This window comes from Lichenostomus cassidix, chromosome 25 (assembly GCF_008360975.1).
Source record: "Lichenostomus cassidix isolate B80296 chromosome 25, HeHo_3.0, whole genome shotgun sequence".
In the NCBI taxonomy this organism is placed as follows: domain Eukaryota; kingdom Metazoa; phylum Chordata; class Aves; order Passeriformes; family Meliphagidae; genus Lichenostomus; species Lichenostomus cassidix.
Genome location: NC_139505.1, coordinates 2,312,567 through 2,337,058, shown reverse-complemented (window position 1 = coordinate 2,337,058; position 24,492 = coordinate 2,312,567). Strand labels below are relative to the sequence as shown.

Genomic DNA, 24,492 nt, shown 5'->3' with positions numbered 1-24,492 from the left:
CCAAATACCCATAACCCAAACCCTTCTGAACCCCAAATCCCCATAACCCAAAAACCTTAAATCCCCCATAACCCAAAACCCCCAATCCCTCTGAACCCCAAATCCCCCCTAACCGACCCCAAAAAATCCCCAATCCCCATAGTCCCAAACCCCTCGGAACCCCATAACCCAAACCCCAATCCCTCACCCAGCCCCGGGAGCCCCTCGGGCGGCGGTCGGCTGGTTCCGGCGGCTCGCCATCCCCGGTCCCCGCTCGGGTGGCGGCGGGCAGCGCTGGGCGCGGTCACTCTGCCCCCGACACGGGGGGGACTCTCCTCCCCCCCCCGGGCCATGGAGCTGCCCAAGGGCAAGGCGGGAGCGGCCGGAGCCGGGAAGCTGCTGGTGACCTCCCTGCTGGACTCCAAGGACGAGCTGGAGGAGGTGAGAGGGCTGGGGGGGCTGAGACACCTGGGACAGGTGACACTGACACACATGGGACAGGTGAGCTGAGACACCTGGGACAGGTGACACTGACACACCTGGGACAGGTGAGCCTGAGACACCTGGGACAGGTGAGCCTGAGACACCTGGGACAGGTGACACTGACATACATGGGACAGGTGACACTGACACACGTGGGACAGGTCACCTGGTACACCTGGGACAGGTACACTGATACACCTGGGATGTGGGTATTCTCCAGGTTACATTCCCGCTGAGGTTTCCCACCTGTCCAGCTTTGGGATCTCCCTGGTACACCTGGGACAGGTTACAGAGCTGGATGGATCCATGCTGGGATTCTTGGGATCTGGGAATCCTCCTGATCCCTGTTCTCCAAATTCCCGCCGAGCTTTCCCACCTGTCCAGCTTTGGGATCTCCCTGGGATCTGTTTTGGGAACAGAGACATTCCTAGGGGACAAAACTCCCTTTTTGGCCATTTTGGGAGCTGCTTGGACACTTGGATTGTGGGAAGAAAGAAGAAATTCCAAGGGATTTCCCCAGAACCTTCTGGGTGGCTTTTCACTGAGATTCCAGGTGGTCACCTCGGAGGATCCCAGGTGGCTTTTCCATAGAATTCTGGGCGTTTTGAGGTTTCCCACCTCCAAGTGTTGCCTCAGGTGTCTTTCCCAGAGCATCCCAGGGCTCTGGGCTGGATGGAGCAGCTGCTGCTTTGCCAGGGAGATCCAGGATTGGCCGTTTTTCCCATTTTTTCCCAGTTTTCCCCATTTTTCCCTCTCTTTCCCAGCGGCTGGAGCGCTGTGTCGGGATTGTCACCTCGCTGACCAACGGGCTGTCCGAGCGCGAGGCCAACGACGCCCTCAACGCCCACGTGAGTCCCCAAAATTCCCTCCTGGATCCCCGAAATTCCCTCCTGGATCCCCGAAATTCCCTCCTGGATCCCCAAAATTCCCTCCTGGATCCCAGGAATTCCCTCCTGGATCCCCAAAATTCCCTCCTGGATCCTCGAAATCCCCTCCTGGATCCCCAGAATTCCCTCCTGGATCCCCGAAATCCCAGATGAGGGTCCTGGAGGGGGACTGGGGAGCTGGGAGCAGGGAGTGGAGCTCCTCATCCCGAGGATTCCCACAGCCAAATCCACTGTTTGACACCAAATTCCAGTTTACCCATTCCCAGTTTATTCCTCGCCACTTCCCCTCCCTTCCCTCTGCTCCAGTCCCACCTGGAATTCACCTGGAGTTTGGATTTTCCCTCCCAGATCTGCAAAGGAACTCCCCAGCACGAGGAGATCTGCCTGGGGCTCTTCACCCTCGTGCTGACAGATCCATCCCAGGCGCAGAAGGTGAGGAGAACCTGGAGAAGGGAGGGAATTTTCCTGCCTGGAACCCAAGGAAAAACCTGATTCCCACCAGGAATAAGCACCAGGACCAGCCAGGCTGAAAGATTCCCAGGAATCAGATTTTTCCTTGGATAAAGGGCTTTGCTTGAGCATTCCCAAATCCTTCCCGTGGAGAGGCTGAGTCCCACAGGGATCTTCCCACAAACACATCCTTGTTCCCAAGGCAAGGAGGGACTTTCCCTGTTTTCCTGGGAATCTGGGATGCTTTTCCAAGGGCTGAACCCTCTCCCCATGGAGTGAGCTCATCCCATCCCTCTGGGAATGTCCAGGAGGCTCCCGGGAGGCAAAGGTTGGGAGAGTCTCATCCTGCTGGGAAAGCTGTTCCCTTCCATGGATTCCTCTGGAATTTTCTTCTGGAGTTTTCCCCTGGAAAAGGCAGCCCAGGGAGCTGCTGGTGGCCGGGGGTGGCTGCTCTGCTCTGCTCTGCTCTGCTGCTGCTCCAGCCTGGTCTGCTCCCAGAAAACAGCGCTTTTCCAAGGGAATAATTGGATCTGCTGGAGCCAGGGAGCCGGGCTGGGATTCCTGCCAGGATTTGGGATTGCTGTCCCTGCGGGCAGCCTTAACCCCTCCCTGCCCAGGGAGCTCCCAGATCCCCCCAGGAGGCCTCGCTGGGTTCCTGAGATCTGCTTTGCCAGGAAAAGCATGGAATTGTGCCAACCCTGGGGTCTCCAGGGGCAGACAGGAGTCAGTGACCCCAAACCAGGCACAGGAACTCCCCAGGATCCCCAGACCTGCCCAGGGTCCCCTCGGTGTCCCCAGCTGGGCACAGCTGGCAGCAGCTGCTCCTCCTCCTCCTCCTCCTCCTCTCCTGCAGTGTTAATTACTCGGGATCAGAGCCCACGGATGATCCCAGGTTTCCCTGCTGTCCCTCCGTGTCCTTCCCACTCCCCCAGGGCTGGTGTCTCTCCCTGGCCCCTCATTAAAGCCTCCATTAATCATTCTAGTGTTAATTAAACACCCAGGGCCGGGAGGAGCCGCTGGATTGTGTCAGCCTGGCAAAAATCGAGGAATTCAGGTTCTCCCTCTGCTCCTGGCGGGTTTTCCCTGTCCCATCCCAGTTTTAATGGGATCTCCTCTCTGGCCAGGGGCATGTGGGGTTTATTCCCAATTTTCCAGTGTTTCCCCATGGATCTGGGGATGTGCAAGGGGAAAACTTCCCCAGGGAATGGGATTATGGAGTCCTCCAGTGGGATTTGAGTGAATCCCGAGGATCCTGCCAGGATCAGTTGGGATTGAACCCACAGAGCTCTGCCTTTCGGGGTGTTCTCTCCCTGAGATCCGTGGATTTGCTGTTCCCTGCTGTGCCAAACCCACATTCTCCATGCCTGGTTCCCTGTCCCCGCAGTGCTATCGGGACCTGGCGCTGGTGAGCCGCGATGGGATGAACATTGTCCTCAACAAGATCAACCACATCCTCATGGAGAAGTACCTGAAGCTGCAGGACACCTGCCGCACCCAGGTGGGGGAATCTCCAGGGATTCCCATCCGCTGGGGGATGCTGGGCAGAGGGCTGTGGGGAGGGTGGCCTTTGGGATGAGGTTTGGGATGAGGTCTGATCCCGAAATGTCCGTGCCCAGCTGGTGTGGCTGCTCCGGGAGCTGGTCAAGAGCGGAGTGCTGGGAGCTGACGGAGTCTGCATGACCTTCATGAAGCAGATTGCAGGTGAGCCCAGCCGGGAATGCTCCAGATCCGAGCTGGGAATGCTCCAGGGCTGTCCCCAGGATCCCCCAGGATCTGTCCCCAGCATCTCCTGGAGTCTGTTCCCAGCTCAGAGTCCCTGGAGCTGAATCCAGGCAGGATCACCCAGGCTGTGTCCCCAGTTTGGAACCCTCAGAGTCAGATCCAGGCAGGATCTTCTAGGATCTGCCCAGGGAATCTCTCCAGGATGATCCCTCAGGATCTGTCCAGGGAATCTCCCAGGATGATCCTCCAGGATCTGTCCAGGGAATCTCTCTAGGATGATCCCCCAGGATCTCTCCCAGGGAATCTCCCAGGATGATCCCCCAGGATCTGTCCAGGGAATCTCTCCAGGATGATCCCCCAGGATCTCTCCCAGGGAATCTCTCCAGGATGATCCCCAGGCTGCTCCCTCCGTGGTTCCCTCTGAGGCTGACTCAGCCGGAGGCTCCTGGCAGAGGCTGAACCGGCAGGAAGTGCTCTGGTTCCTGTCGCTGCCGCCTTTCCCTGGAGCTCCAGGATCATCTGGGATGGCAGGAGCTGCGTTTGCAGCCCCCGGGGGACGCGGGAAGCTCTCGTCCCACGGGAAGCCCCTCGGAGCGAGCCGAGCTCACGCCTTTCCGGAGCCGCAGGAACGGAGCCTCTTCCGTGTTCTGGGCCGGGAGTGACGTGCAGGGAGCAGGAGTTCTGTCCCCTGGCGCTGTGCTTGTGCCAGGAGGGGGAGTGGGAAGTGCCAGGCTGGCTGCTGGCAGAGGGATGGCCAGGAGGGATGGACAGGAGGGATGGACAGTCTGGAGGGCACTGGCCACACTGCCAGCACAGAACAGTTGGAAAAGCCCTGCAAAGGCATCCCTGGAGAGTCCCCTGGGCTGCTCCTCCCCTGCGGGGCCCCTTGGCTCCTGCTCCGTGCCCTTCTTGCAATCCCATTGTTTGACCTGCCGGTTTTCCCTGGTTTTCCAGCTGCCAGTATTTCCTGTTCCAGCTGCTGATTCCAATCCCCTCTCCAGTGCTTTCCAGAGGGATCAGTGCTGCCTCTGCAGCTCCACAGTTTTCCAAGTGCTTTTACAGCCCAGAGCCCTCAGTCCCTGTCAGTTATCCCTGGAAATCTGCTGGATCTGGGGCTGGCAGGGCAGGACCAGGCGGGAGTGTGAGCTCCAGACTGGGAGCAGATTCCGTGCTGAGCCTCCCTGGGAATGCAGGAATCACTGCTCCATCCAGCTCCAGGCTTTCCCTGTGGCTTTTCCAGGTGGGGATGTGACTGCCAAGAACATCTGGCTGGCAGAGAACGTCCTGGAGATCCTGACAGAGCAAAGGTACAGCAGGGAATCACACAGACCCCACAGGAGGGGAAAGTCCCTTTCCCATTCCACATTCCCAAACCAGGAATTCCCAGCCTGTGCTGTATGGGGGAGAACATCCCGAAATCCTCCCCAAATTCCCAAACCAGGAATTCGCAGCCTGTGCTGTATTGGGGAGAACATCCCAAAATCCTCCCCAAATTCCCAAACCAGGAATTCCCAGCCTGTGCTGCATGGGGGAGAACATCCCGAAATCCTCCCCAAATTTCCCCAAATGCCCAAATTCCCCCAAATCCCCGTGTGGGGCTGGGAGCAGGGCTGAGGAGCACGCGTGGCTCAGGACCAGCATCCCGGGAATATTTCCTTCCCGAGCTGTGGGGGAGGTTTTCCTTTGGGAGCAGCAGCACGGAGTTAATTGCCCGAAAAGTTTCCTGTTTGGGGCAGCTCCGGGATCAGCCAGCTGGGAAGCTCATCCCCTTGCGGATCTGCAGAATTCCCGAGGTGGATTTGGGGTTAGCTTCTCTCCAGGCTGGAACAGCAGCAATTCCCCAAAATCCTTGCTGCCCCACATCCCATGGAGCTCCTCCAGCGTTTATTCAGCTCCAGCTGATGCTCCTGGGGTTGTTATTCCCGGAATTCCACGCTGATCCTGGAGCCACCTAGTGCCCTTGGAATTCTCCCTGTGGGATCCTTAAATGGTGCTGCTTGTCGTGGATTTAACACTTTCAGTTTCTCCTCCCTGGAATTGTTCCAAGCCAGGCTGGAACAACCTGATCCAGTGGGAATTGTCACTGCCCATGGACTGGGTGATCTTTGGGGTCATTCCAAGCCAAACCAGCCTGGAATTCCAGGATAATTACGAGTTGTTTCCCTTGATTAACTGATTTAGAGGGTGTGATGAATCTGGAGCCCAAGATACAAATACCTTTGTCAATTATAAATATTTTTATCAATTATATATTTATTAATGATATATTTGTGGATATTTTTATCAATTATATATTTATTAATGAAGTATTTATAAATGCTTTTATGAATGATATCTTTATCAATGATATCTTTACCAATATTTTTTATAAATATTTTCATCCATGATGCCTTTATTAATTACATCGTTATCAATATCTTCATTAATAATACACTTGTTAACATTTCTTAATTATATAGTCATAGATACTTACTTCTCAATTATATATAGTTATCATTAATGTAGTTATTAACGTATTTTTGAATTAATATTTATATAATTTAATGGCTTTGGGATTTAGAATTTTTAGTAATCTTTATTAATTAAGTAGCAGATTTATGGGCAGATTGTTTGCTTTGGGAGGAAGAACATTCCGAAATCTTTATTAATCTTTATTAATTGATATCTTTATTAACGAATACCTTCATTAATTAACACCTGGGGTTCATCCTGCTCGGGCTGGCGCTGATTTGGGGTGGGTTTGGGTTTTTCAGGGAGTGGGTGCTCAAGAGCAGCCTGCTGGTGGCCATGGCAGTGATTTGGGGTGGGTTTGGGTTTTTCAGGGAGTGGGTGCTGAAGAGCAGCCTGCTGGTGGCCATGGCAGTGATTTGGGGTGGGTTTGGGTTTTTCAGGGAGTGGGTGCTCAAGAGCAGCCTGCTGGTGGCCATGGCAGTGATTTGGGGTGGGTTTGGGTTTTCAGGGAGTGGGTGCTCAAGAGCAGCCTGCTGGTGGCCATGGCAGTTTACACCTTCCTGCGGCTCATCGTGGATCACCACGGCACGGCGGCGCTGCAGGCGCTGCGCCAGAAGGAGGTGGAATTCTGCATCTCCCTGCTGCGGGAACGGGTGAGACACTGGGGTTGGATTGGGATTGATTTGGGATTGATTTGGGGTTGGGATCCATGGAATTCTGCATCTCCCTGCTGCGGGAACGGGTGAGACACTGGGATTGGATTGGGATTGATTTGGGATTGATTTGGGGTTGGGATCCATGGAATTCTGCATCTCCCTGCTGCGGGAACGGGTGAGACACTGGGGTTGGGATTGATTTGGGATTGATTTGGGGTTGGGATCCATGGAATTCTGCATTTCCCTGCTGCGGGAATGGGTGAGAGACTGGGGTTGGATTGGGATTGATTTGGGATTGATTTGGGATTGGGATCCATGGAATTCTGCATTTCCCTGCTGCGGGAACGGGTGAGAGATTGGGGTTGGATTGGAATTGATTTGGGATTGGGATCCATGGAATTCTGCATCTCCCTGCTCCAGGAATGGGTGAGAAATTGGGGTGGGATTGGGATTGGGATGGGGTTGGGATCCATGGAATTCTGCATCTCCCTGCTCCCTGCTCTGGGAATGGCTGAGGGAATTGGGAATGGGATCCTGTTCCCCTGGGAAGGGCAGTTTGGGATCAGGGCACAGCAGCAGCTCCAGGCCACGTTTGGCTCTGGATATGGAGCAGGAGAACCCCCAGAGCTGGGATTCATCCCAAATCCCACATTCCCAATCCTCCCCCAGCTCCCAGCGCCTCCTGCTCACCCCTTCCTCCCTCCCACCATCCTCCTCGGGGCCTGGCTGCAATCCTGGGGGGAAAGTGGCAGATTTATGGGCTGATTGTTTGCTTTGCGAGGCAGAACATTCCGAAATAGCCGCCGACCTTCCCGGCTGTCACCCTGATCCCAACCTGCCCAGCGGGGCAGAACGCCAGCCCTGGAGCCGCCGGGGAGGTGGAAGAACCCACTGTTCCTCCCCTGAGTGGGATTTTCCCTCTTTTCCCAGTTCATGGATTGTTTCATGATCGGCCGGGATTTGGTGCGGCTGCTGCAGAACGTGGCGCGGATCCCGGAGTTCGAGCAGCTCTGGAAGGACATCCTGCACAACCCGCAGGTCCTCAGCTCCCAGTTCACAGGTACTGGGATTTCCCTGAGCTTTCCCGCTTTTCCAGGGGTATCTCAGTGCTGCAGAGGCATCCAGGCCTGAACCAGCCTGGGAAACCTCGTGGGATCCTTAAATGGTGCTGCTTGTTGTGGATTTAACATTTCCATAGTTTCTCCTGCCTGGAATTGCTCCAAGGTGGGCTGGAACAACCTGATCCAGTGGGAATTGTCACTGCCCGTGGACTGGGTGATCTTTGGGGTCATTCCAAGCCAAACCAGCCTGGAATTGCAGGATAATTATGTGTTGCTTCCCTTGATTAACTGATTTAGAAGGTGAGCCCAAACTACTGAGCAGAGCCTGGAGAAGCTCCATGAAAAGCAGGAATTCCAGGAGTTGCAGCAAGTGGCATTTTAGTGGGATTTGAGTCCTCCCAGCCATGGGAAGAGTGCTGGATTTACCACTTTTATTTACATTAATGATATTCCTATAAATTATTCCCTTCTCAGGGTGCTGCACAGCAGGTTCTGGCTGCAGCAATTCCAGGGAAAAGAGGCTTGGAAGTGTTCCCCACCCCTTTGGGGCCCTGCTAAATCCCCCCAAAACATCTTGGAGGATGCTCGGGGAAACTCCTCATCACTGATCCCTAAAACTCCCTCCAGACATGTTTTAGCCTTTTTCCAACCCAAATCCTATTCCCTGTCCCGTCCAGGTGTCCTGCAGCTCCTGCAGTCCAGGACTTCCCGCAAATTCCTGGCGTGTCGCCTCACTCCCGACATGGAGACCAAGCTGCTCTTCATGACCTCGCGGGTAACTCCCGGTGGATTCCCCCCGAATTCCCTCCCAAATTCCCCCGAATTCCCTCCAAATTCCCCCTGAATTCCCTCCCGAATTCCCCCTGAATTCCCTCCCGAATTCCCTCTGAATTCCCCCCCGAATTCCCTCTGAATTCCCCCCCAAATTTCCTCTGAATTCCCTCCCAAATTCCCCCGAATTCCCTCCAAATTCCCTCTGAATTCCCTCCCAGTTTCCCCCTGAATTCCCTCCCAGTTTCCCCCTGAATTCCCTCCCAAATTCCCTCTGAATTCCCTCCCAAATTCCCTCTGAATTCCCTCCCAAATTCCCTCTGAATTCCCTCCCAAATTCCCTCTGAATTCCTTCCAAAATTCCCTTTGAATTCCCTCCCAAATCCCCTCTGGATTCCCTCCCAAATTCCCCCTGAATTCGCTTCGACATTCCCGCCTAAATTCCCTTTGAATTCCTTCCCAGAATCCCCTGAATTCCCTCCCGAATTCCCTCCCAAATTCCTTCCAGCTCAGCTGATCCAGGGTGCTGTGTGGGACCTGTTCCCAACTCTTCCTGCTGGATTCCCTCCCGAATTCCCTCCCAGATTTGCTCCCAAATTCTCTCCTCAATTCCCTCCTGAATTCCCCCTGGCTCAGGGTCCCACGACCCCTCTCCTGCCCATTCCCACGCCATTCCCACACCATCCCCACACCATCCCACACCATCCCACGCCATCCCACGCCGTTCCCGCCCGCCCAGGTGCGTTTCGGGCAGCAGAAGCGCTACCAGGATTGGTTCCAGCGGCAGTACCTGGCCACGCCCGACAGCCAGTCGCTGCGCTGCGACCTGATCCGCTACATCTGCGGGGTTGTGCATCCCAGCAACGAGGTGCTGAGCTCCGACATCCTGCCGCGCTGGGCCATCATCGGCTGGCTGCTCACCACCTGCACGGTATGGGGTGGATTGGGATTGATTGGGATTGATTGGGATTGATTTTGGGATTGATTGGGAATGGGATGGAGGTGCTGAGCTCCTGCCATGCTGGGCCATCATCGGCTGGCTGCTCACCACCTGCATGGTATGGGATGGGATGGGAACGGGATTGGGATTGGTTGGGATTGGGATTGGTTGGGAATGGGAATGGGATGGGTTGGGAATGGGATGGTTGGGAATGGGAATGGGATGGGTTGGGAAGGGGAACGGCCCCAAAACAGAGCACAGGATGACCTGGGAATGCGACTGCCGGTGGTGGGAAGAGCACTGCATCTGGGATCTCAGAGAGATCTTGGAGGAATCTTGAGGGAATCTCAGTGAGATCTCAGCATTGCATTCAATCCCAGAGGGATCTTGGGGAATCTCAGAGGGATCTTGTTGTTGTGTTCCTACAATAATTTGGGAATTTTCTGCCTTCTCCAGTCCAACGTCGCTGCTTCCAACGCCAAACTGGCTCTGTTCTACGACTGGCTCTTCTTCAACCCCGAGAAGGACAGCATCATGAACATTGGTGGGTGGGATCTGTGGGGTTGGATCTGTGGGGTTGGATCTGTGGGGTTGGATCTGTGGGGTTGGATCTGTGGGATTGTCCTGGGTGGGATCTGTGGGATTGGGATCCATGGGATTGTCCTGGGTGGGATCTGGATCTGTGGGATTGGGATCTGTGGGTGTCCCGATCCCTCGGCAGATCCCAGGAGCAGGGATTTGGGATCTCTGGGCCTCTGATCCCATTCCCAGGAGCAGGGATTTGGGATCTCTGGGGCTCTGATCCCATTCCCAGGAGCAGGGATTTGGGATCTGCAGGGATTTGGGATCTCTGGGGCTCTGATCCCATTCCCAGGAGCAGGGATCTGGGATCTCCAGGGCTCTGATCCCGTTCCCTGTCCCCAGAACCTGCCATCCTGGTGATGCACCACTCCATGAAGCCCCATCCGGCCATCACGGCCACCCTGCTGGACTTCATGTGCCGGGTGAGTGACCCTCTTCCTCCAGGGAATCCCAGGGGTGGGGAAAGCTGGGAGAGCAACCTCTGGGCTCCACAAATCCCAACTCAAAGGTTCTTCCCTGGGATTTCCCCCCTCTGGATCCCAGGGTCAGCTGCACCTCCCATTTGTGTCCCAAATTAAGGAGGGATTTTCCCCTTGCTGCCGAGTGATCCCAACCCTCAGGGGTGAATCCAGAGCTGTTCCCAGAGCTTTGGATCCATCTGGGATTCATTAACAGTGGGAAGCCAGCAGAGCCAGCAAATCCTTCCAGGATGACGCAGGAAAAACCTTCTGGATTGTTCCCTGGAGTTCCTCATGGAATTCCCTTCCCAGCCCATCCAGGGTGTCTCTGCAGCAGGGAATGATCCAGAGGCTCCACGTCCCATCCCAGGAGCTGCTGCTTCCAGGAATTGAGTCCCAGGGAGGGCTGGGGAGTTTCTGGGAAGCTCTGAGCCTTGGGAAAACCTGGAGCTGCATCTTTGCCATTCCAACCCAGCTGCTCCTGGCACAGGGACCAGGAAATGTTCCTGGGATGTCCAGGGAGGAATCCAAGGCCTGGATGGAGCTGAGGGTTCAGAGCCTCTTCTCCTGCAGCCTCGGAGTTGGGGATTTCCTGCCTCTTCTCCCACTTCCAGCTCCCTAACCCTGCTCTCCATCCCTGATCTCTTCCAGATCATTCCCAACTTCTACCCCGCTCTGGAAGCTCACGTCCGGCAGGGAGTGTTCAACTCCCTCACCCACATCGTGGAGAAGCGAGTCCTGGCGTAAGAACCCTGGATTTTCCCACTTTTCCTGAGTTTTCCATCATGGACACAGCTGCCTCCATTCCCCTGGGTGTCTCCTGGAGCTCCAAGGGTGACTTTGTTATCCATGAAACCTTGGGAGAGGCTGAGGTTGTGTCTCTGTGGCTCTGGGGTTGTTCCAGAGTTGTTCCCTGAGGGAACAGGGCGGTGAGGGAATCAGGAATTTCCCAGGATGAGCCCAGGAATTCCAACCTCTTCCACCGTTCTTCCAGAAGGGATCCCAAGGGAGGAGCCCCCCGACATTCCCAGTGGGATCAGGAGCTTCCCAGCTCCATCCCATCCCATCCCTCCCCACACAGGCACCTCGCCCCTCTCTTCGACAACCCCAAGCTGGACAAGGAGCTCCGTGCCATGCTGAGGGAGAAATTCCCGGAATTCTGCAGCTCTCCCTCACCCCCCATTGAAGGTAGGGAATCATGGGGGTCAAGGATGCTCCTCCGACGGAGTTTTCCATGGAATTCCTCCAGCAGCAGCGTCTAGATGAGGCTCCAGGGAGAGGAGGGTTGGGATCTCTGGGATTTGGGGAGTTGTGGTTGCTCCACTGTCCCTCTGCTCTCCGGAGCTCCTGAGTTTCCCGGGATCCCAGACGCTGTCCCTCACCTGGCTCTGTGCTCCGGCAGTGAAAATCGAGGAGCCGGTTGCCATGGAGATGGAGAATCACCTGGAGAAGGATGACAGTTGCTATGACAACGCCGAGGCAGCCTTCAGTGATGATGAGGAGGACCTGAACAGCAAAGGTGAGGGAGCTCCCTGCTCCCGTCCCGGAATTCCCAGCTGTGAACACAATTCCCTCAAAGCAAATCCCACGGGGAGATCCCAGTGTTGATTCCCAGTTCCCAGCTGGATACACATCCATGCCCATTCCCTTTCCTGGCCGTTCCCAGGAGCTCAGAGCACTTTTTCCAGCCCTGTGCCCTCTCCAGATCCTGACTGGTCTCCCAGATTCCTTCTGCTCTCCCTCTGGAGCTGTTCCCAGCCTTGCTGGGAATTCCTGCCAGGATGGGGCAGAGGAGCCCCAGAATCCCAATCCCAATCCCTGGTGCCTCCTTGGAGACACCTCGGGAATGCTGTAGGGTCAGGTCTGAGAATGGGGCTGAGCAGTGACCAAAATCCTGGATATTCCCAATGTTTGGCTCCTTCCCCACCTTCATCCCAGGGAAGGGGGAGGATTCAGGGCAGGGATTTCCTGAGGGAGGAAAATCCCTCATTCTGCCGTGGTTTCAGGGAAGAAGAGGGAATTCAGGTTCCATCCCATCAAGGAATCCATTGTGGAGGAGCCTGTGGACATCACCCCATTCCTGGACCAGCTGGATGAGTCCCTGAAGGACAAAGTGCTGCAGCTGCAGAAGGGCAGGTCAGCACCATTCCCATTCCCAATTATTTTTTCCCATTCCCTTGGATCCCTGCAGGGCAGTGACTCCCAGAGCTCCTCCAGCCCCAGATTGTCCCCAGTGAGCACACAGAGGGAATTCCTGCAGGAATTCCTGGGACAGGGAGAGGAAAGGCTCCGAGTACTCCCAGGGCCTTTGGAATTCCCTGCATCCCAGGAAGGTTAAACAGAGCTCTGCCCTGCAGACCTTGGCTCAGCCGAGTGATTCCATGGAATTTATGGCTTTAAGTGCCCTTAATGTCCTGCTTTTAACCCTGGAATTTGTCTCTCTGGATGGCTCTGGGATCCACATGGATTCTCCCAGCTGTGTCTCCCCCAAACCCTGTCCCAACCTTCCCAAATTCCCTCATCCCTGCTCTCCCAATCTTCCCAAATTCCCTCATCCCTGCTCTCCCAATCTTCCCAAATTCCCTCATCCCTTCCCTCCCAACCCTCCCGGCTAACTGGGATTTCCTCTCCCCGTGCTGCTGCAGCGACACAGAGGCACAGTGTGAGGTCATGCAGGAAATCGTGGATCAGGTCCTGGAGGTAACAGAGCCAGGATCTGGGATTTGGGATCTGGGATTTGGGATCTGGGATTTGGGATCTGCTCTGCCCCTGGGGCAGGGACACCAGAGCCTGGGGACGCTTGGATCTGAATGTCCCCAGCAGCTGCTGGCAGAGATCTGGGATTGCTGGGAGTGGTTTTGGGATTGCTGGGAGTGATCTGGGAATGATCTGGGATTGCTGGGAGTGATCTGGGATGATCTGGGATTCCTGACAGAGATCTGGGATAGCTGGGAGTGCCTCTGGGTGCTGGAGATCTGCTCCGGAGCAGCCTGGGATTCCTTCCCTGTCCCTTCCCCGTGCTGGGCAGGCTCTGAGCTCCTCCTTGCTCCTCTCATCCTTCCCTCTGGGTTTCCAGGAGGATTTTGACTCGGAGCAGCTCTCTGTGCTCGCCTCCTGCCTCCAGGAGCTCTTCAAGGCTCACTTCCGCGGGGAGGTTTTGCCGGAGGAAATCACGGAGGAGTAAGGACTCGGAATTTTTATTTCCCTTCACGCCGGGATTTGGGCTTTTCCCAGGGAAATATTCCCAATTTTGGGAGCAGCCGCCCTGGGAAGTCCTGCTGGGCTCACCTGGACCAACATTTCTCCAAGGATTTCTTGGAATCAGAGCTGCTGCAGGACCTTCCCTGCCTCCTCAGCAGCCAGGCTGGGAGCCAGCAGGATCCAAGGCTTTTCTCATGCCATTCCTGGGAAAACCTTGGGAAATCCCTGAAATCCCTGCGCCCCAGGGAGCTCAGAGTGTCTGTCTGTCCCGCAGGTCCCTGGAGGAGTCCGTGGGGAAGCCCCTTTACCTGATCTTTAGGTATGTCCATTCCCAAATCCTCAGACAATCCGGGGTTGTTTGCTCAATCCTGCTCATCCCTGCTCGATCCCAGCGCTGATCCCAAAAATCCACGGAATTTCTCACTGCTGTTGTGTCACCAGTGGGAAGCCAGGGGTTTCTGTGGGGTTCTGGGGGGCGGGAGGAGATCCCCATCCCATTATCCCGTGACATTCCCGCTCTTCCCAAGGAACCTGTGCCAGATGCAGGAGGACAACAGTGGCTTCTCCCTGCTGCTGGACCTCCTCTCCGAGCTCTACCAGAAACAGCCCAAGATTGGGTACCACCTGCTGTACTACCTGAGGGCCAGGTGAGACCCCGGGCAGCTCCCTCTCACCTGGGCAGCTCCCTCTCACCTGAGCCCCTCTCTTTCCACCTCCCTCACTTTGGAACTTCTCCCACCTGGGGCTCTCCCTCACCTGGCAGTTCCATCTCACCCAGAACTTCTCCTCACTTGGACACATCCCTCTTACCTGGGCAGCTCCATCTCACCTGGCCATGTCCCTCCCCTGGCCATGTCCCTGCCAGTCCCCGTGGGTCCCCTGGCTCAGGTGTGCGCCAGGTGTGCACCAGACGTGTGCCAGGCGTGTGCCAGGTGTGCTCCAGGTGTGTGCCAGGTGCCAGGTGTGCTGTGTCCCCAGCAAGGCGGCGCTGGGCAGGATGGGGCTGTACGAGTCGTTCGCTCAGGCGACGCAGCTGGGGGAGCTGCACACCTGCCTGATGATGGACATGAAGGCGTGCCAGGAGGACGACGTGCGCCTGCTGTGCTTCCTGACGCCCTCCATCTACAGCGAGGTGAGCCTCACCTGCCCAGGTGTGCCCTGAGCCCCATGCCAGGTGTGCCCTGAGCCCCATGCCAGGTGTGCCCTGAGCTCCAGGCCAGGTGTGCCCTCAGCTCTATCCCAGGTGTGTCCCAGGTTCTATCCCAGGTGTACCCCAAGCCCCATCACAGGTGTGCTGCAGCAGAAAAGCCATAAATCCCAAAAATCCTCACTCCACATGCACTCCCCATTCCCGGGAGGAAGGAGCTGGTGCTGCTCCTCCTTCCTTCCTGGATCCTCCTGGAGGCCCTGCAGCCCCGTTCCGAGGGGGAAATCTGTGGGAAGGGAGGAAATCTGCCCCATTCTGAGGGGGAATTCTGTGGGAAAGGAGGAAATCTGCCCCATTCTGAGGGGGAAATCTGCGGGAAGGGAGGAAAAGCTGCACCCATGGAAGGTTCAGCCAGATCCCTCCCCAGCCTCGGGATGCAGCCCAGGGCAGGCTCAGCCTGTTCCCCACGGTGACCCCAAATCCCAGGATCAGCACATCCCGCTCCGGGCGCTGCCTGCACTCCCGGCTGCCTTCCCGGCCCTCGGGTGATTGATTTGGTGTTTCCGTGCAGAGCACGAGGGCTGGAGCAGGGAGCAGAGCCAGGAGGAGAGGGAAAACAGGGAATTCCAGGGACTCTGGGCTGGCTGAGGCTGCCCCCCACCGTCCGAGCCTCTGCTGGGCCCTCGCGAGTTTCTCTGTTGGGATCAGAGTTTTTCCTTGGGGAAAAACTCCGTCCATCCCTGTGGGGATTGGAGTTTTTCCGTGGGGATTGGAGCTTTTTCTCCCTCGTGTCCTTCCCTGACGCTGCCTGGATTTTGTGCTTCTGCAGTTCCCGGATGAGACGCTGCGGAGTGGGGAGCTCCTGAACATGATTGTGGCTGTCATCGACTCCTTCCAGGTGTGATCCGGCTGGGAACAGCTCCTTCCCTCCCCCTCTGCTCCATTCCCGGGAGATTTAACCCCAAAACAACCTCTCCGTGGCCTCCAGTTCCCTAATCCTCACCGCAGTGACCTCAGAGCTCTCCTGCGGTGTCCAAAGGTTGATCCCAAGCTGCTGCTTCCTAGGGATCTCCTGGAGGGTGATTTCCTGGGCAATCAACGCTAATTATGCCTAATGAGCCCCTTGCCCGGGGATCCTGCTGGTTCCTCCCGGCCTGGGACGCTCCTGGCAGGAATTTTCCCGCCTCGGAGTTGCCATGAGAACCCAAAAATAGCCGCGGGGGGCGCGGGGGCACCTCTGGAATGCGTCTGGAGCAGGGTCTGGAGCAGGATCTGCTGATAACCCCTGGCCCTCGGCATTCCCAGCCCCTCCTGCCCTTCCCGGGAATGCTGTGCCAGCAGCTTTGCCTTGGGCTGGGAGTGCAGCAGGGGAGGTTTGAGCCTGGATGCCCCAAAATCCAAAGGGTTGGTGCTTCCCAGCCCCGGAGCTGCCATGGATCCCTTCTGTCCTGCCTGGTGTGCCAGGGGGATCCAGGGGGATCCAGGGGGAGATCCAGAGGGTCCTGGGGGATCCAGGGAATCCAGGGGATGAGGAGGAAGGAGGGTAAGGAGTGAGGATTCAGGGAATCCAGAGCAGGGATCCGGATGAGGAGTGAAGATCCAGAGGGTCTGGGGAGATCCAGAGGATCCAGAGGATGAGGAGCAGGGAGGAAGGAGGATGAGCTCCAGGCTGGGGATCCCCCCAACATTCCCACTGTCCTGCAGCTCCAGGAGCTCGTGTGCCACGTGATGATGGGAAACCTCGTCATGTTCCGCAAGGATTCCGTGCTCAACATCCTCAGTGAGTGTTCTTGGGGATGGGGCTGAGCTGTTCCCTCTTCCCAAATCTCAGGGAGATCCCTGCAGCTGCTCCCCCTATCCCGAGGGCTGCACTGTCCTGGGAATTAAAGGATCACTGCCCCAAACCGGATTGTGGGGTTTATGGGATTCCCGGGAGCTCCCCGCGGTGCCAGGCAGGGCAAAATCCCAAAATCTGCTCCGTGGGGTCCTGCGGTGTTCCCAGAGCAAATCCTGCTCTGCCTGATCCAGCTTTGGGAGCAGTGGGATAAGCTCGTTAATTAAGGAGCCTCGTTAACTCTGTCCCCACAGCAGGGACAGGGCTCTGTCCCCATTCCCAGTGCCTGGAGGGGTGGGGGGACCCCGGGCAGGTTTGGGGGTCTGAGACAGATCCCTGTTGTTCCTATTGTCCCCATTATCCCTGTTATCTGTCCCCATTGTCCCCATTGTCCCATTCCTTGCTCCCGATCCCAGTTCAGAGCCTGGACTGGGAGACCTTCGAGCAATACTGCACCTGGCAGCTCTTCCTGGCACACAACATCCCCCTGGAGACCATCATCCCCATCCTGCAGCACCTCAAGTACAAGGGTGAGCCGTGGGGACATTCTGGGGACATTCCTGGGGACATTCTGGGGGGAGAACATTCCCGACCCCACTGGGGATCCTCCAGCTCAGCCTCTCCTTCCCCTTCCCAGAGCATCCCGAGGCCTTGTCCTGCCTGCTGCTGCAGCTCCGCAGGGAGAAGTAAGTGCTGGGGGGTCTGGGGACACCGGGATTGTCCCCATGTCCCCAGGGGAGCTGGGAGGGCATACTGGGATACTGGGAGACCCCGGCTGTGCCTGGAATTCTGGCTGGGGGGACACTGGTGGGGTCAATCTGGGGGGGCACTGTGGGGTCTGGAGGGTCACCAAGGGGCTCTGTGGGGCCACCAGGACTGTCCCCATGTCCCCACAGGATCCGGGCTGGGCTGGGATGCAGGGACAGCACCTGGAATCCTGGCTGGAGGGAAGAGACACTGAGGGGTCCAGGGGTCTCCTGCCATTCCCAGTCCCAGTTTCTCCCCCCATTCCCATTCCAGGTTTCTCCCCCCGTTCCCATTCCCAGTTTCTCCTCCCATTCCCAGTTTCTCCCCCCGTTCCCACTGCAGGCCCAGCGAGGAGATGGTGAAGATGGTGCTGAGTCGCCCGTGCCACCCCGAGGACCAGTTCACCACCAGCATCCTGCGGCACTGGGGGCTGCGGCACGACGACCTGCTGGGAGAGCACATCAAGGCTCTGCTCATCAAGAACAACAGCCTGCCCCGCAAGAGACAGAGGTCAGCTTTCCTGGTTCCTGAAAATTACCAAACATTCCCAAACATTCCCAGCCTCGGGAATGGGGGCATGTGGAAAACAGCCTGCCCCGCAAGAGACAGAGGTCCAAAAAGTCCCAGAACTGCTGGGAATTCCAGCACCCCGAGCAGGGTTTATCCCATAATTCCAGGCTTTGATCCACCCCAGAGCCCAAGGTGGATCCCCATTCCCAATCCCCCTGTTCAGGCTGTGGTTGCTGGGGTTCCCTGTTCCCCACACCTGGGGGGTTTGGGGGTCTCATCCCTGTTTTTTGGGATCACTGACAGTTCCTCCCCCTCCAGCCTGCGCAGCTCCAGCAGCAAACTGGCTCAGCTGACCCTGGAGCAGATCCTGGAGCACCTGGATAACCTGCGGCTGAACCTCACCAACACCAAGCAGAACTGTGCGTGCCAGTGGGGTGGGGAAATGGGATAATGGGTTGGATTTGGGATGGGATAATGGGGCGGGATTTGGGATGGGATGGGATGGGATGGGATGGGATGGGATGGGATGGGATGGGATGGTCTGGGGGATTCTCTCAGGACAGGATCCCCTCAGGATGTGGATCCCTGGCCCCATTCCCACCCCATTCCCTCATTCCCGCAGTTTTCAGCCAGACGCCGATCCTGCAGGCTCTGCAGCACGTCCAGGCCAGCTGTGACGAAGCTCACAAGATGAAGTGAGTCCTCCCCCACCACCCCCTCCCCTCCCGGGACCCCAGACCCCCCTGACCTCCCCGCTGCCCCCCAGGTTCTCCGACCTCTTCTCCCTGGCCGAGGAGTACGAGGATTCCTCCAGCAAACCCCCCAAGAGCCGCCGGAAAGCCACGGCGCTGTCGAGCCCCCGCAGCCGCAAGAACGCCGCGCAGCCCCCCAACAACGAGGAGGAGTCAGGCTCCAGCAGCGCCTCGGTGAGACCCCCGGCACCCCCCGGGACCCCCAAACCCCGGGATGAGATGCCCAGCTGACCCTGTCGCTGCCGGTGCAGGAGGAAGAGGACACCAAACCCAAACCGGCCAAGAGGAAAAGGAAAGGCTCCTCCGCCGTGGGCTCGGACAGTGACTGAGGGTTCAGACCCCCGGGATTGAGACCCCCTTGGGCTCCTCCCCCTTCACCACGGTGGGGAGGGGTCGCGGTGTCCCCCCAGGAGCCCCCGGTGTGGGTGGGGATCCCCCCGAGGGGACACAGCGTGGGGAAGGAGGGACATCACCCCCAGCCCCATATTCCCATAGAAATGTAAATAAAGGGTGGAACTGAGTCGCTGCTCCAGGATGATTTGGGGAGGGGGAGGGAGGCCCTGTCCCCCCCAGCAGCCCCCCGAGGGGTCCAGGGGGTTCAGCACCCGAGGCCAGCAGGATTTGGGGGGTCCTGCCCCACCCTGGGCCCCTCAGCGTTTTTAAGTGTTTTTAAGAAAAGCAGCAATAAAAACCTTCCTGTTTTGTACCAAACGGCCCCAGTTTGTGCCGGGGGGGCTGGGGCTGTGTCCCCCCGGGGTGGCCTGGCCAGGCACGTGGCTCCCCCGGGCTGGTGGCACTGCCAGACCCCCCCGAGCCACGGGAATCTGGGACAGGGAGGGACAGGGAGGCCGCGGAGGGGGACACGGGGAGGGGACAGGGGACAGCGGGGGGACACGGCAGGGGGACAGCAGGGACCCCAGGGGACCCAGGGAGGGGAGTGGGGGACAGAGGGGACATGGATGGGGGGCCATGGGGAGGGGATGGGGTGTGGGGGGTCAGGGGGAGGGGACAGAGGGGACAGTAGGGGGATAGAGGGGCTGCAGCTGGGGGGTTTGGGGACAGGGGTGACACGGGGGGGCGGCTCTGGGCTCGGCAGAGGGTTGGGGGGTCTCAGAGGGTGTGGCCAATGTGGGTGTGGCCAAAGCGGGCGCGGCCGGGGAGGCGTGGCCAAAGTGGGCGTGTCCGGCCCGCCCCGTCCAGGCGGGCGATGGCGCTGGCGGCGGCGCTGGGGGCGCTGGGGGCTCTGGGGGGGCTGCTGGGGGCTCTGGGGGGGCTGCCGGGGGCGCCGCTGGGGCTGGGGGCGCTGGGGGCTCTGGGGGCTCTGCTGGCGCTGCAGCGGCGGCTCTGGCCGCATCTCTGGGCCGACCTGGCGTTCGCGCTGCGGGCTGCGCGCTGCCGCCGGCGGGCTCGGGGCTCTCCCGGGGGCAGCGTGGCCTCCCGGTTCCTGCGCGCCGCCCGCGCCGCCCCGGCGCGCTCGTTCCTGCGGGGCCGGCAGGGCGCGGTGCCGCTCGGGCGGGCGGCGCGGAGCGTGGCGCGGGTGGCGAACGCGCTGCGGGCTCTGCGGGCCCCGCCGCGGCCCGGGGACACCGTGGGGCTGCTGGTGGGCAACGAGCCGCGCTTCGTGTGGGGCTGGTTCGGGCTGGCGGCGCTCGGGGCCCGGCCGGCCTTCCTGGGCACCGCGCTGCGCCCCGCGGGACTCCGGCACTGCCTGCGCGGCTGCGGGGCGCGGGCGCTGCTGGTGGCGGACGGTGAGAGCGCGGGGACAGCGCGGGGACACCGGGGGGACACCGGGGGAACGGGAGAGGAGCGGGGAGCGCGGGGGGAAAGGGCCGAGGGGAACCCGGGGGATAACGGGAGGGACAGCGAGGGGTACAGGAGGGGAATGGGGGGGAAAGGCACCGGGGAAGCGAGGGGATCCCGCGGGGTAACGGGGACTCGGGTGGGACACCGCGGGCCGGAGGGGGACCAGGGGGATGGTGAGGAACGGGGTGGGATTGGGGACGAGAGGGACAAGGGGTCAGTGGGACACCGGGGCCAGCAGGGCCTCACCGTGCTGTCCCCCCAGACCTGTTCGGCTCGGTGGAGCCGCTGCTGCCCAGCCTGCGGGAGGACGGCGTGGCCGTGTGGGTTTGGGGCTCAGGGCCATACCCGCCCGGCGTCGTGGCGCTGCAGGAGCTGCTGGACGAAGCCTCCGACGAGCTGGAGCCCGAGGACGTGTGGGAGCCCGAGGACATGAACGACACCTGCCTCTACATCTTCACCTCGGGCACCACCGGTGCGGCCGGGCCAGGGGCTTGGGGGGCTCCTGGCGAGTCTGGAGGCTCAACACCATTTTCCCCTTCCAGGCCTCCCCAAAGCCGCCCGCGTGTCTCACCTCAAGTCCATCATGTGCCTGAGCTTCTACGAGCTGGTGGGAGCCTCCAGCCGGGATGTTGTGTACCTGGCGCTGCCCCTCTACCACATGGCTGGGTCCCTCCTGGGCATCGTCGGCTGCATCGGCATCGGTGAGCGAGAGCAGAGCCCCGGGGGGATTCCGGGGGTGTTTCGGGGTCTGATCCCCTCTCGGTCCCACAGGGGCCACCTGCGTGCTGAAGGAGAAGTTCTCGGCCAGCCAGTTCTGGGACGATTGCCGCGCCGAGGGCGTCACGGTGTTCCAGTACATCGGGGAGCTGTGCCGCTACCTGGTGAACCAGCCGCAGGTCAGGGCGGGGGGCTGTGCCGGGGGGCTCGGGGCGCTCCGCGGTGCTGACGGTGACCCCGCAGCGCCCCGGGGAGCGGCAGCACGGGCTGAGGCTGGCGGTGGGCAGCGGCCTTCGCCCCGACGTGTGGCGGAGCTTCCAGCAGCGCTTCGGGCCGATCCGCATCGTGGAGACTTACGGCATGAGCGAGGGCAACGTCACCCTCTTCAACTACACCGGCACGCCGGGCGCTGTGGGGCGCAGCAGCTTCATCTACAAGGTGCGGGGGCTGGCATGGGGGGCTGTGTCCCCAGTGTCCCCAGCGCCCCCCGAGCCCCCTGCTGACCCCCAGCCGGCTCCTCTCCCCAGCTCTTCTCGCCCTTCGAGGTCATTCGTTATGACGTCGTGGCCGGAGCGCCGGAACGGGACAAGGCTGGACGCTGCATCCGCGCCCGGACGGGTGAGGAGCGGGCCTGGGGTGGCTCCGGGGGTCCCCCGGGGTGTCCCCATCACCGTCCCTATCCCCGCAGGTGAGACGGGGCTGCTGATCGCCCCGGTGACTCCCCGGACTCCCTTCCTGGGCTACGCCGGCAGCAGGGAGCTGTCGGAGCAGAAGTTGCTCCGCGGGGTCTTCGCCGAGGGGGACGAATTCTTCAACACTGGGGACCTGGTGGAGCAGGACGAGGAGCAGTTCGTGAGATTCCGCGACCGCACGGGGGACACCTTCAGGTGCCAGACCCCCCCGGGATGGGGGACACCCCCAGCCCCCTGCCCGGGGGACAGCGCAGAACCCCACGGGAGGGCTCGGCCCTGTCCTATATTTTGGGGTATTCCCAGCCCTTTTAAATATTTTGGGGATTCTCATCCCCATCCTGCTCCTCCCTGTCCCCTCCCAGGTGGAAAGGTGAGAACGTGGCCACCACGGAGGTGGCCGAGGCGCTGCTGGCCCACGAGTCCCTGCAGGAAGCCACCGTTTACGGCGTCACCGTCCCAGGTATGGCCACCCCAGTGTCACCTCCCGGGCTGGACCCCCCCGGCCCCGCGGTGTCCCCAAGTGTCCCCTCGCCCCTCGCAGGCCACGATGGCCGCGCCGGGATGGCCGCGCTGGTTCTGCGGCCAGGCTGTGCTCTGGATGGCTCTGCGCTCTACCGGCACCTGGAGCGGCTGCTGCCGCCCTACGCGCGGCCGCGCTTCCTCCGCCTGCAGGTAACGGCGGGCCGGGGGGCCGGGGGTGTCCCGGGGGTGTCCCTGGGGTGTCCTGGGGTGTCCTGGGGGTGTCCTGGGGGTGTCCCGGGGGTGTCCTGGGGGTGTCCTGGGGGTGTCCCTGGGGTGTCCTGGGGGTGTTTGGGGTGTCCCGGGGGTGTCCTGGGGGTGTCCCGGGGGTGTCCCTGGGGTGTCCCGGGGGTGTCTGGGGTGTCCCAGGGGTGTCCCGGGGGTGTCCTGGGGGTGTCTGGGGTGTCCCGGGGGTCGCGGGTGTCCCCAATGCTCCCGGCGTCCCCAGGAGCGGCTGGAGATGACCGAGACGTTCAAGCAGCAGAAGGTGCGGCTGGCCCGGGAGGGTTGTGACCCCGCGGGCATCGCGGAGCCTCTGTTCGTGCTGGACGAGGCCGCCAGGGACTTCGTGCCGCTGGACGCTGAGCGCTGGCAGAGCCTCCGGGCTGGCAGGATGCGCGTGTGACCCGCGGAGCGCTCTGTCCACTCTGTCCACTCTGTCCGTCCAGCCGCGGGGTCCCAAACCCATCCTGCCCCTGCCGCCCCCACAGCTGCCCTGGGGGTCACCCCGTCCATCCCGAGGGTCCTCGTGTCCATCCCAGGGGTCACCCCGTCCATCCCTGTCCCTCTCTGTCCCCTCGCAGGGCTCTCTGTCCCCTCCCCTTGTCCCTCCCCCCAAGCCGCCGGTGCCTCAACCCCCAACCCCCCCGGGGGCTCTTTGTACACAAAAAAATCCTCATTTTGGGTCTCTTTTTGGCAAATAAAACTCTTTTGTAGTAAATTTCATCCCTGTCACTCCCCGATTGGTTTTTTTTGGAGGAGTCACCCCTGAACCGGGGACACCAAAGCCACTGTCCCCACGGCCTGGGGGGCTTTGGGACAGGACAAGGGGGTTTCCCCCCATTTACCACCCCAACAAACGATTCGTCTGCTAATTAATTAAATAATTGTCACAAAGGCCTGAATTTTTAATTAGTTTTATTTTTAAGCCTTTCTCCAAAAATCGAGGGGATCCTTGCTCCCCCTTGCCGTCGGCCCTGAGGTCAAACCCGATGGAAAAGAGGGTAAAAAGGGGAAAAACCCTCAAATTCGTGCAAAAAGCCTCATTTCCACCCACCTCCACCCCCAGCCAGAAATTGGGCCTAAAGTCCTGCAAATTGGGGCTGAAATCCTCCAAACTGGGACCAAACCCCACAAATCAGGGGCCAAAATCCCCCAAATTTGGCCTGGAAGGTGGAAATGGGAATTAAAATCCTGCAAATGGGGCTGAAGTCCTGGAATTTGGGATTAAATTCACTAATTTTGGGGCTGAGTCCAGAAACTGGGGGTAAAGTCCTGCAAACTGGGGCTGAAATCCCACAAATTGGTACCAGAATCCCCAAATTTTGGCCTCAATCCAGAGCCTGGGGACTGAAATCCTGCAAATTGGGATCAAATTCTACACCGGGCCTGAAATACAGAAATTGGGCCTAAAATCCTGGAAACAGAGACCAAAATCCCACAATTTTGGCACAAAATTGGGTCTAAAATCTTGAATTTTTTTTTCCTGAAACCAAAGTTGGTGCAAAATCCTGGAAATTTTACTGAAATCCTGAAAATTTTACCGAAATCCCCAAATTCAGCCGGGAAGTCAAAAACTTGGGGTGTGAAATCCTAGAATCTGGGACTGAAACCCAAACAGTTGGGCCTAAAACCCTGGAAACAGGGACCAAAATCCCACTATTTCGGCACAAAATTTTGTCTAAAATCTTGAATTTTTTTTTCCCTGAAACCAAAGTTGGTGCGAAATCCTAGAAATTTTACCGAAATCCCCAAATCCAGCTGGGAAATCGACAACTTTGTGTCTAAAACCCTGGAACCACGGACTAAAACCCCACAACACTGGCACGAGATTGGGTCTAAAATTCGATTTTTTTCCCCTGAAACCAAAGTTGGTGCAAAATCCTGGAAATTTTACCCAAATCCCCAAAT

The 24,492-nt window shown here is 58.9% G+C and overlaps 2 protein-coding genes across 2 annotated transcripts; both read left to right on the top strand.

The window, feature by feature from the left end:
* The first annotated feature begins 243 nt into the window (after positions 1–243).
* On the top strand, positions 244–19,342 carry INTS3 (integrator complex subunit 3). Its single transcript, XM_085082164.1, has 30 exons — positions 244–420; positions 1,227–1,310; positions 1,698–1,781; positions 3,184–3,297; positions 3,416–3,500; positions 4,762–4,828; positions 6,481–6,625; positions 7,559–7,688; positions 8,367–8,464; positions 9,200–9,391; positions 9,857–9,944; positions 10,325–10,404; positions 11,092–11,183; positions 11,522–11,628; positions 11,843–11,959; positions 12,447–12,576; positions 13,086–13,140; positions 13,517–13,620; positions 13,916–13,960; positions 14,169–14,288; positions 14,620–14,773; positions 15,618–15,686; positions 16,493–16,568; positions 17,039–17,152; positions 17,260–17,308; positions 17,712–17,879; positions 18,198–18,298; positions 18,502–18,574; positions 18,646–18,805; positions 18,883–19,342. Exons 1-30 carry the CDS (start codon positions 331–333, stop codon positions 18,958–18,960), a joined length of 3,069 nt encoding a protein of 1,022 aa, XP_084938290.1. The 5' UTR covers positions 244–330; the 3' UTR covers positions 18,961–19,342.
* Positions 19,343–19,838: 496 nt separating this feature from the next.
* SLC27A3 (solute carrier family 27 member 3) lies at positions 19,839–23,307 on the top strand. The gene is made up of 10 exons (XM_085082205.1): positions 19,839–20,379; positions 20,697–20,906; positions 20,977–21,135; positions 21,206–21,330; positions 21,395–21,589; positions 21,679–21,769; positions 21,840–22,038; positions 22,206–22,303; positions 22,385–22,515; positions 22,811–23,307. The coding sequence occupies exons 1-10, from the start codon at positions 19,839–19,841 to the stop codon at positions 22,985–22,987; spliced, it is 1,926 nt and encodes a 641-aa protein (XP_084938331.1). The 3' UTR covers positions 22,988–23,307.
* The last annotated feature ends 1,185 nt before the right edge of the window (positions 23,308–24,492 follow it).

Excerpts from the sequence above, each read along its gene's own strand:
- SLC27A3 (XM_085082205.1), top strand. The coding sequence starts at position 19,839 with ATGGCGCTGGCGGCGGCGCTGGGGGCGCTGGGGGCTCTGGGGGGGCTG. Across the intron at positions 21,136-21,205 it reads CGTCGGCTGCATCGGCATCG|GGGCCACCTGCGTGCTGAAG; the intron begins GTGAGCGAGAGC and ends TCGGTCCCACAG. Across the intron at positions 22,039-22,205 it reads CGCACGGGGGACACCTTCAG|GTGGAAAGGTGAGAACGTGG; the intron begins GTGCCAGACCCC and ends GTCCCCTCCCAG.
- INTS3 (XM_085082164.1), top strand. The coding sequence starts at position 331 with ATGGAGCTGCCCAAGGGCAAGGCGGGAGCGGCCGGAGCCGGGAAGCTG. Across the intron at positions 11,184-11,521 it reads GTGGAGAAGCGAGTCCTGGC|GCACCTCGCCCCTCTCTTCG; the intron begins GTAAGAACCCTG and ends CTCCCCACACAG. Across the intron at positions 11,960-12,446 it reads GGAGGACCTGAACAGCAAAG|GGAAGAAGAGGGAATTCAGG; the intron begins GTGAGGGAGCTC and ends CCGTGGTTTCAG.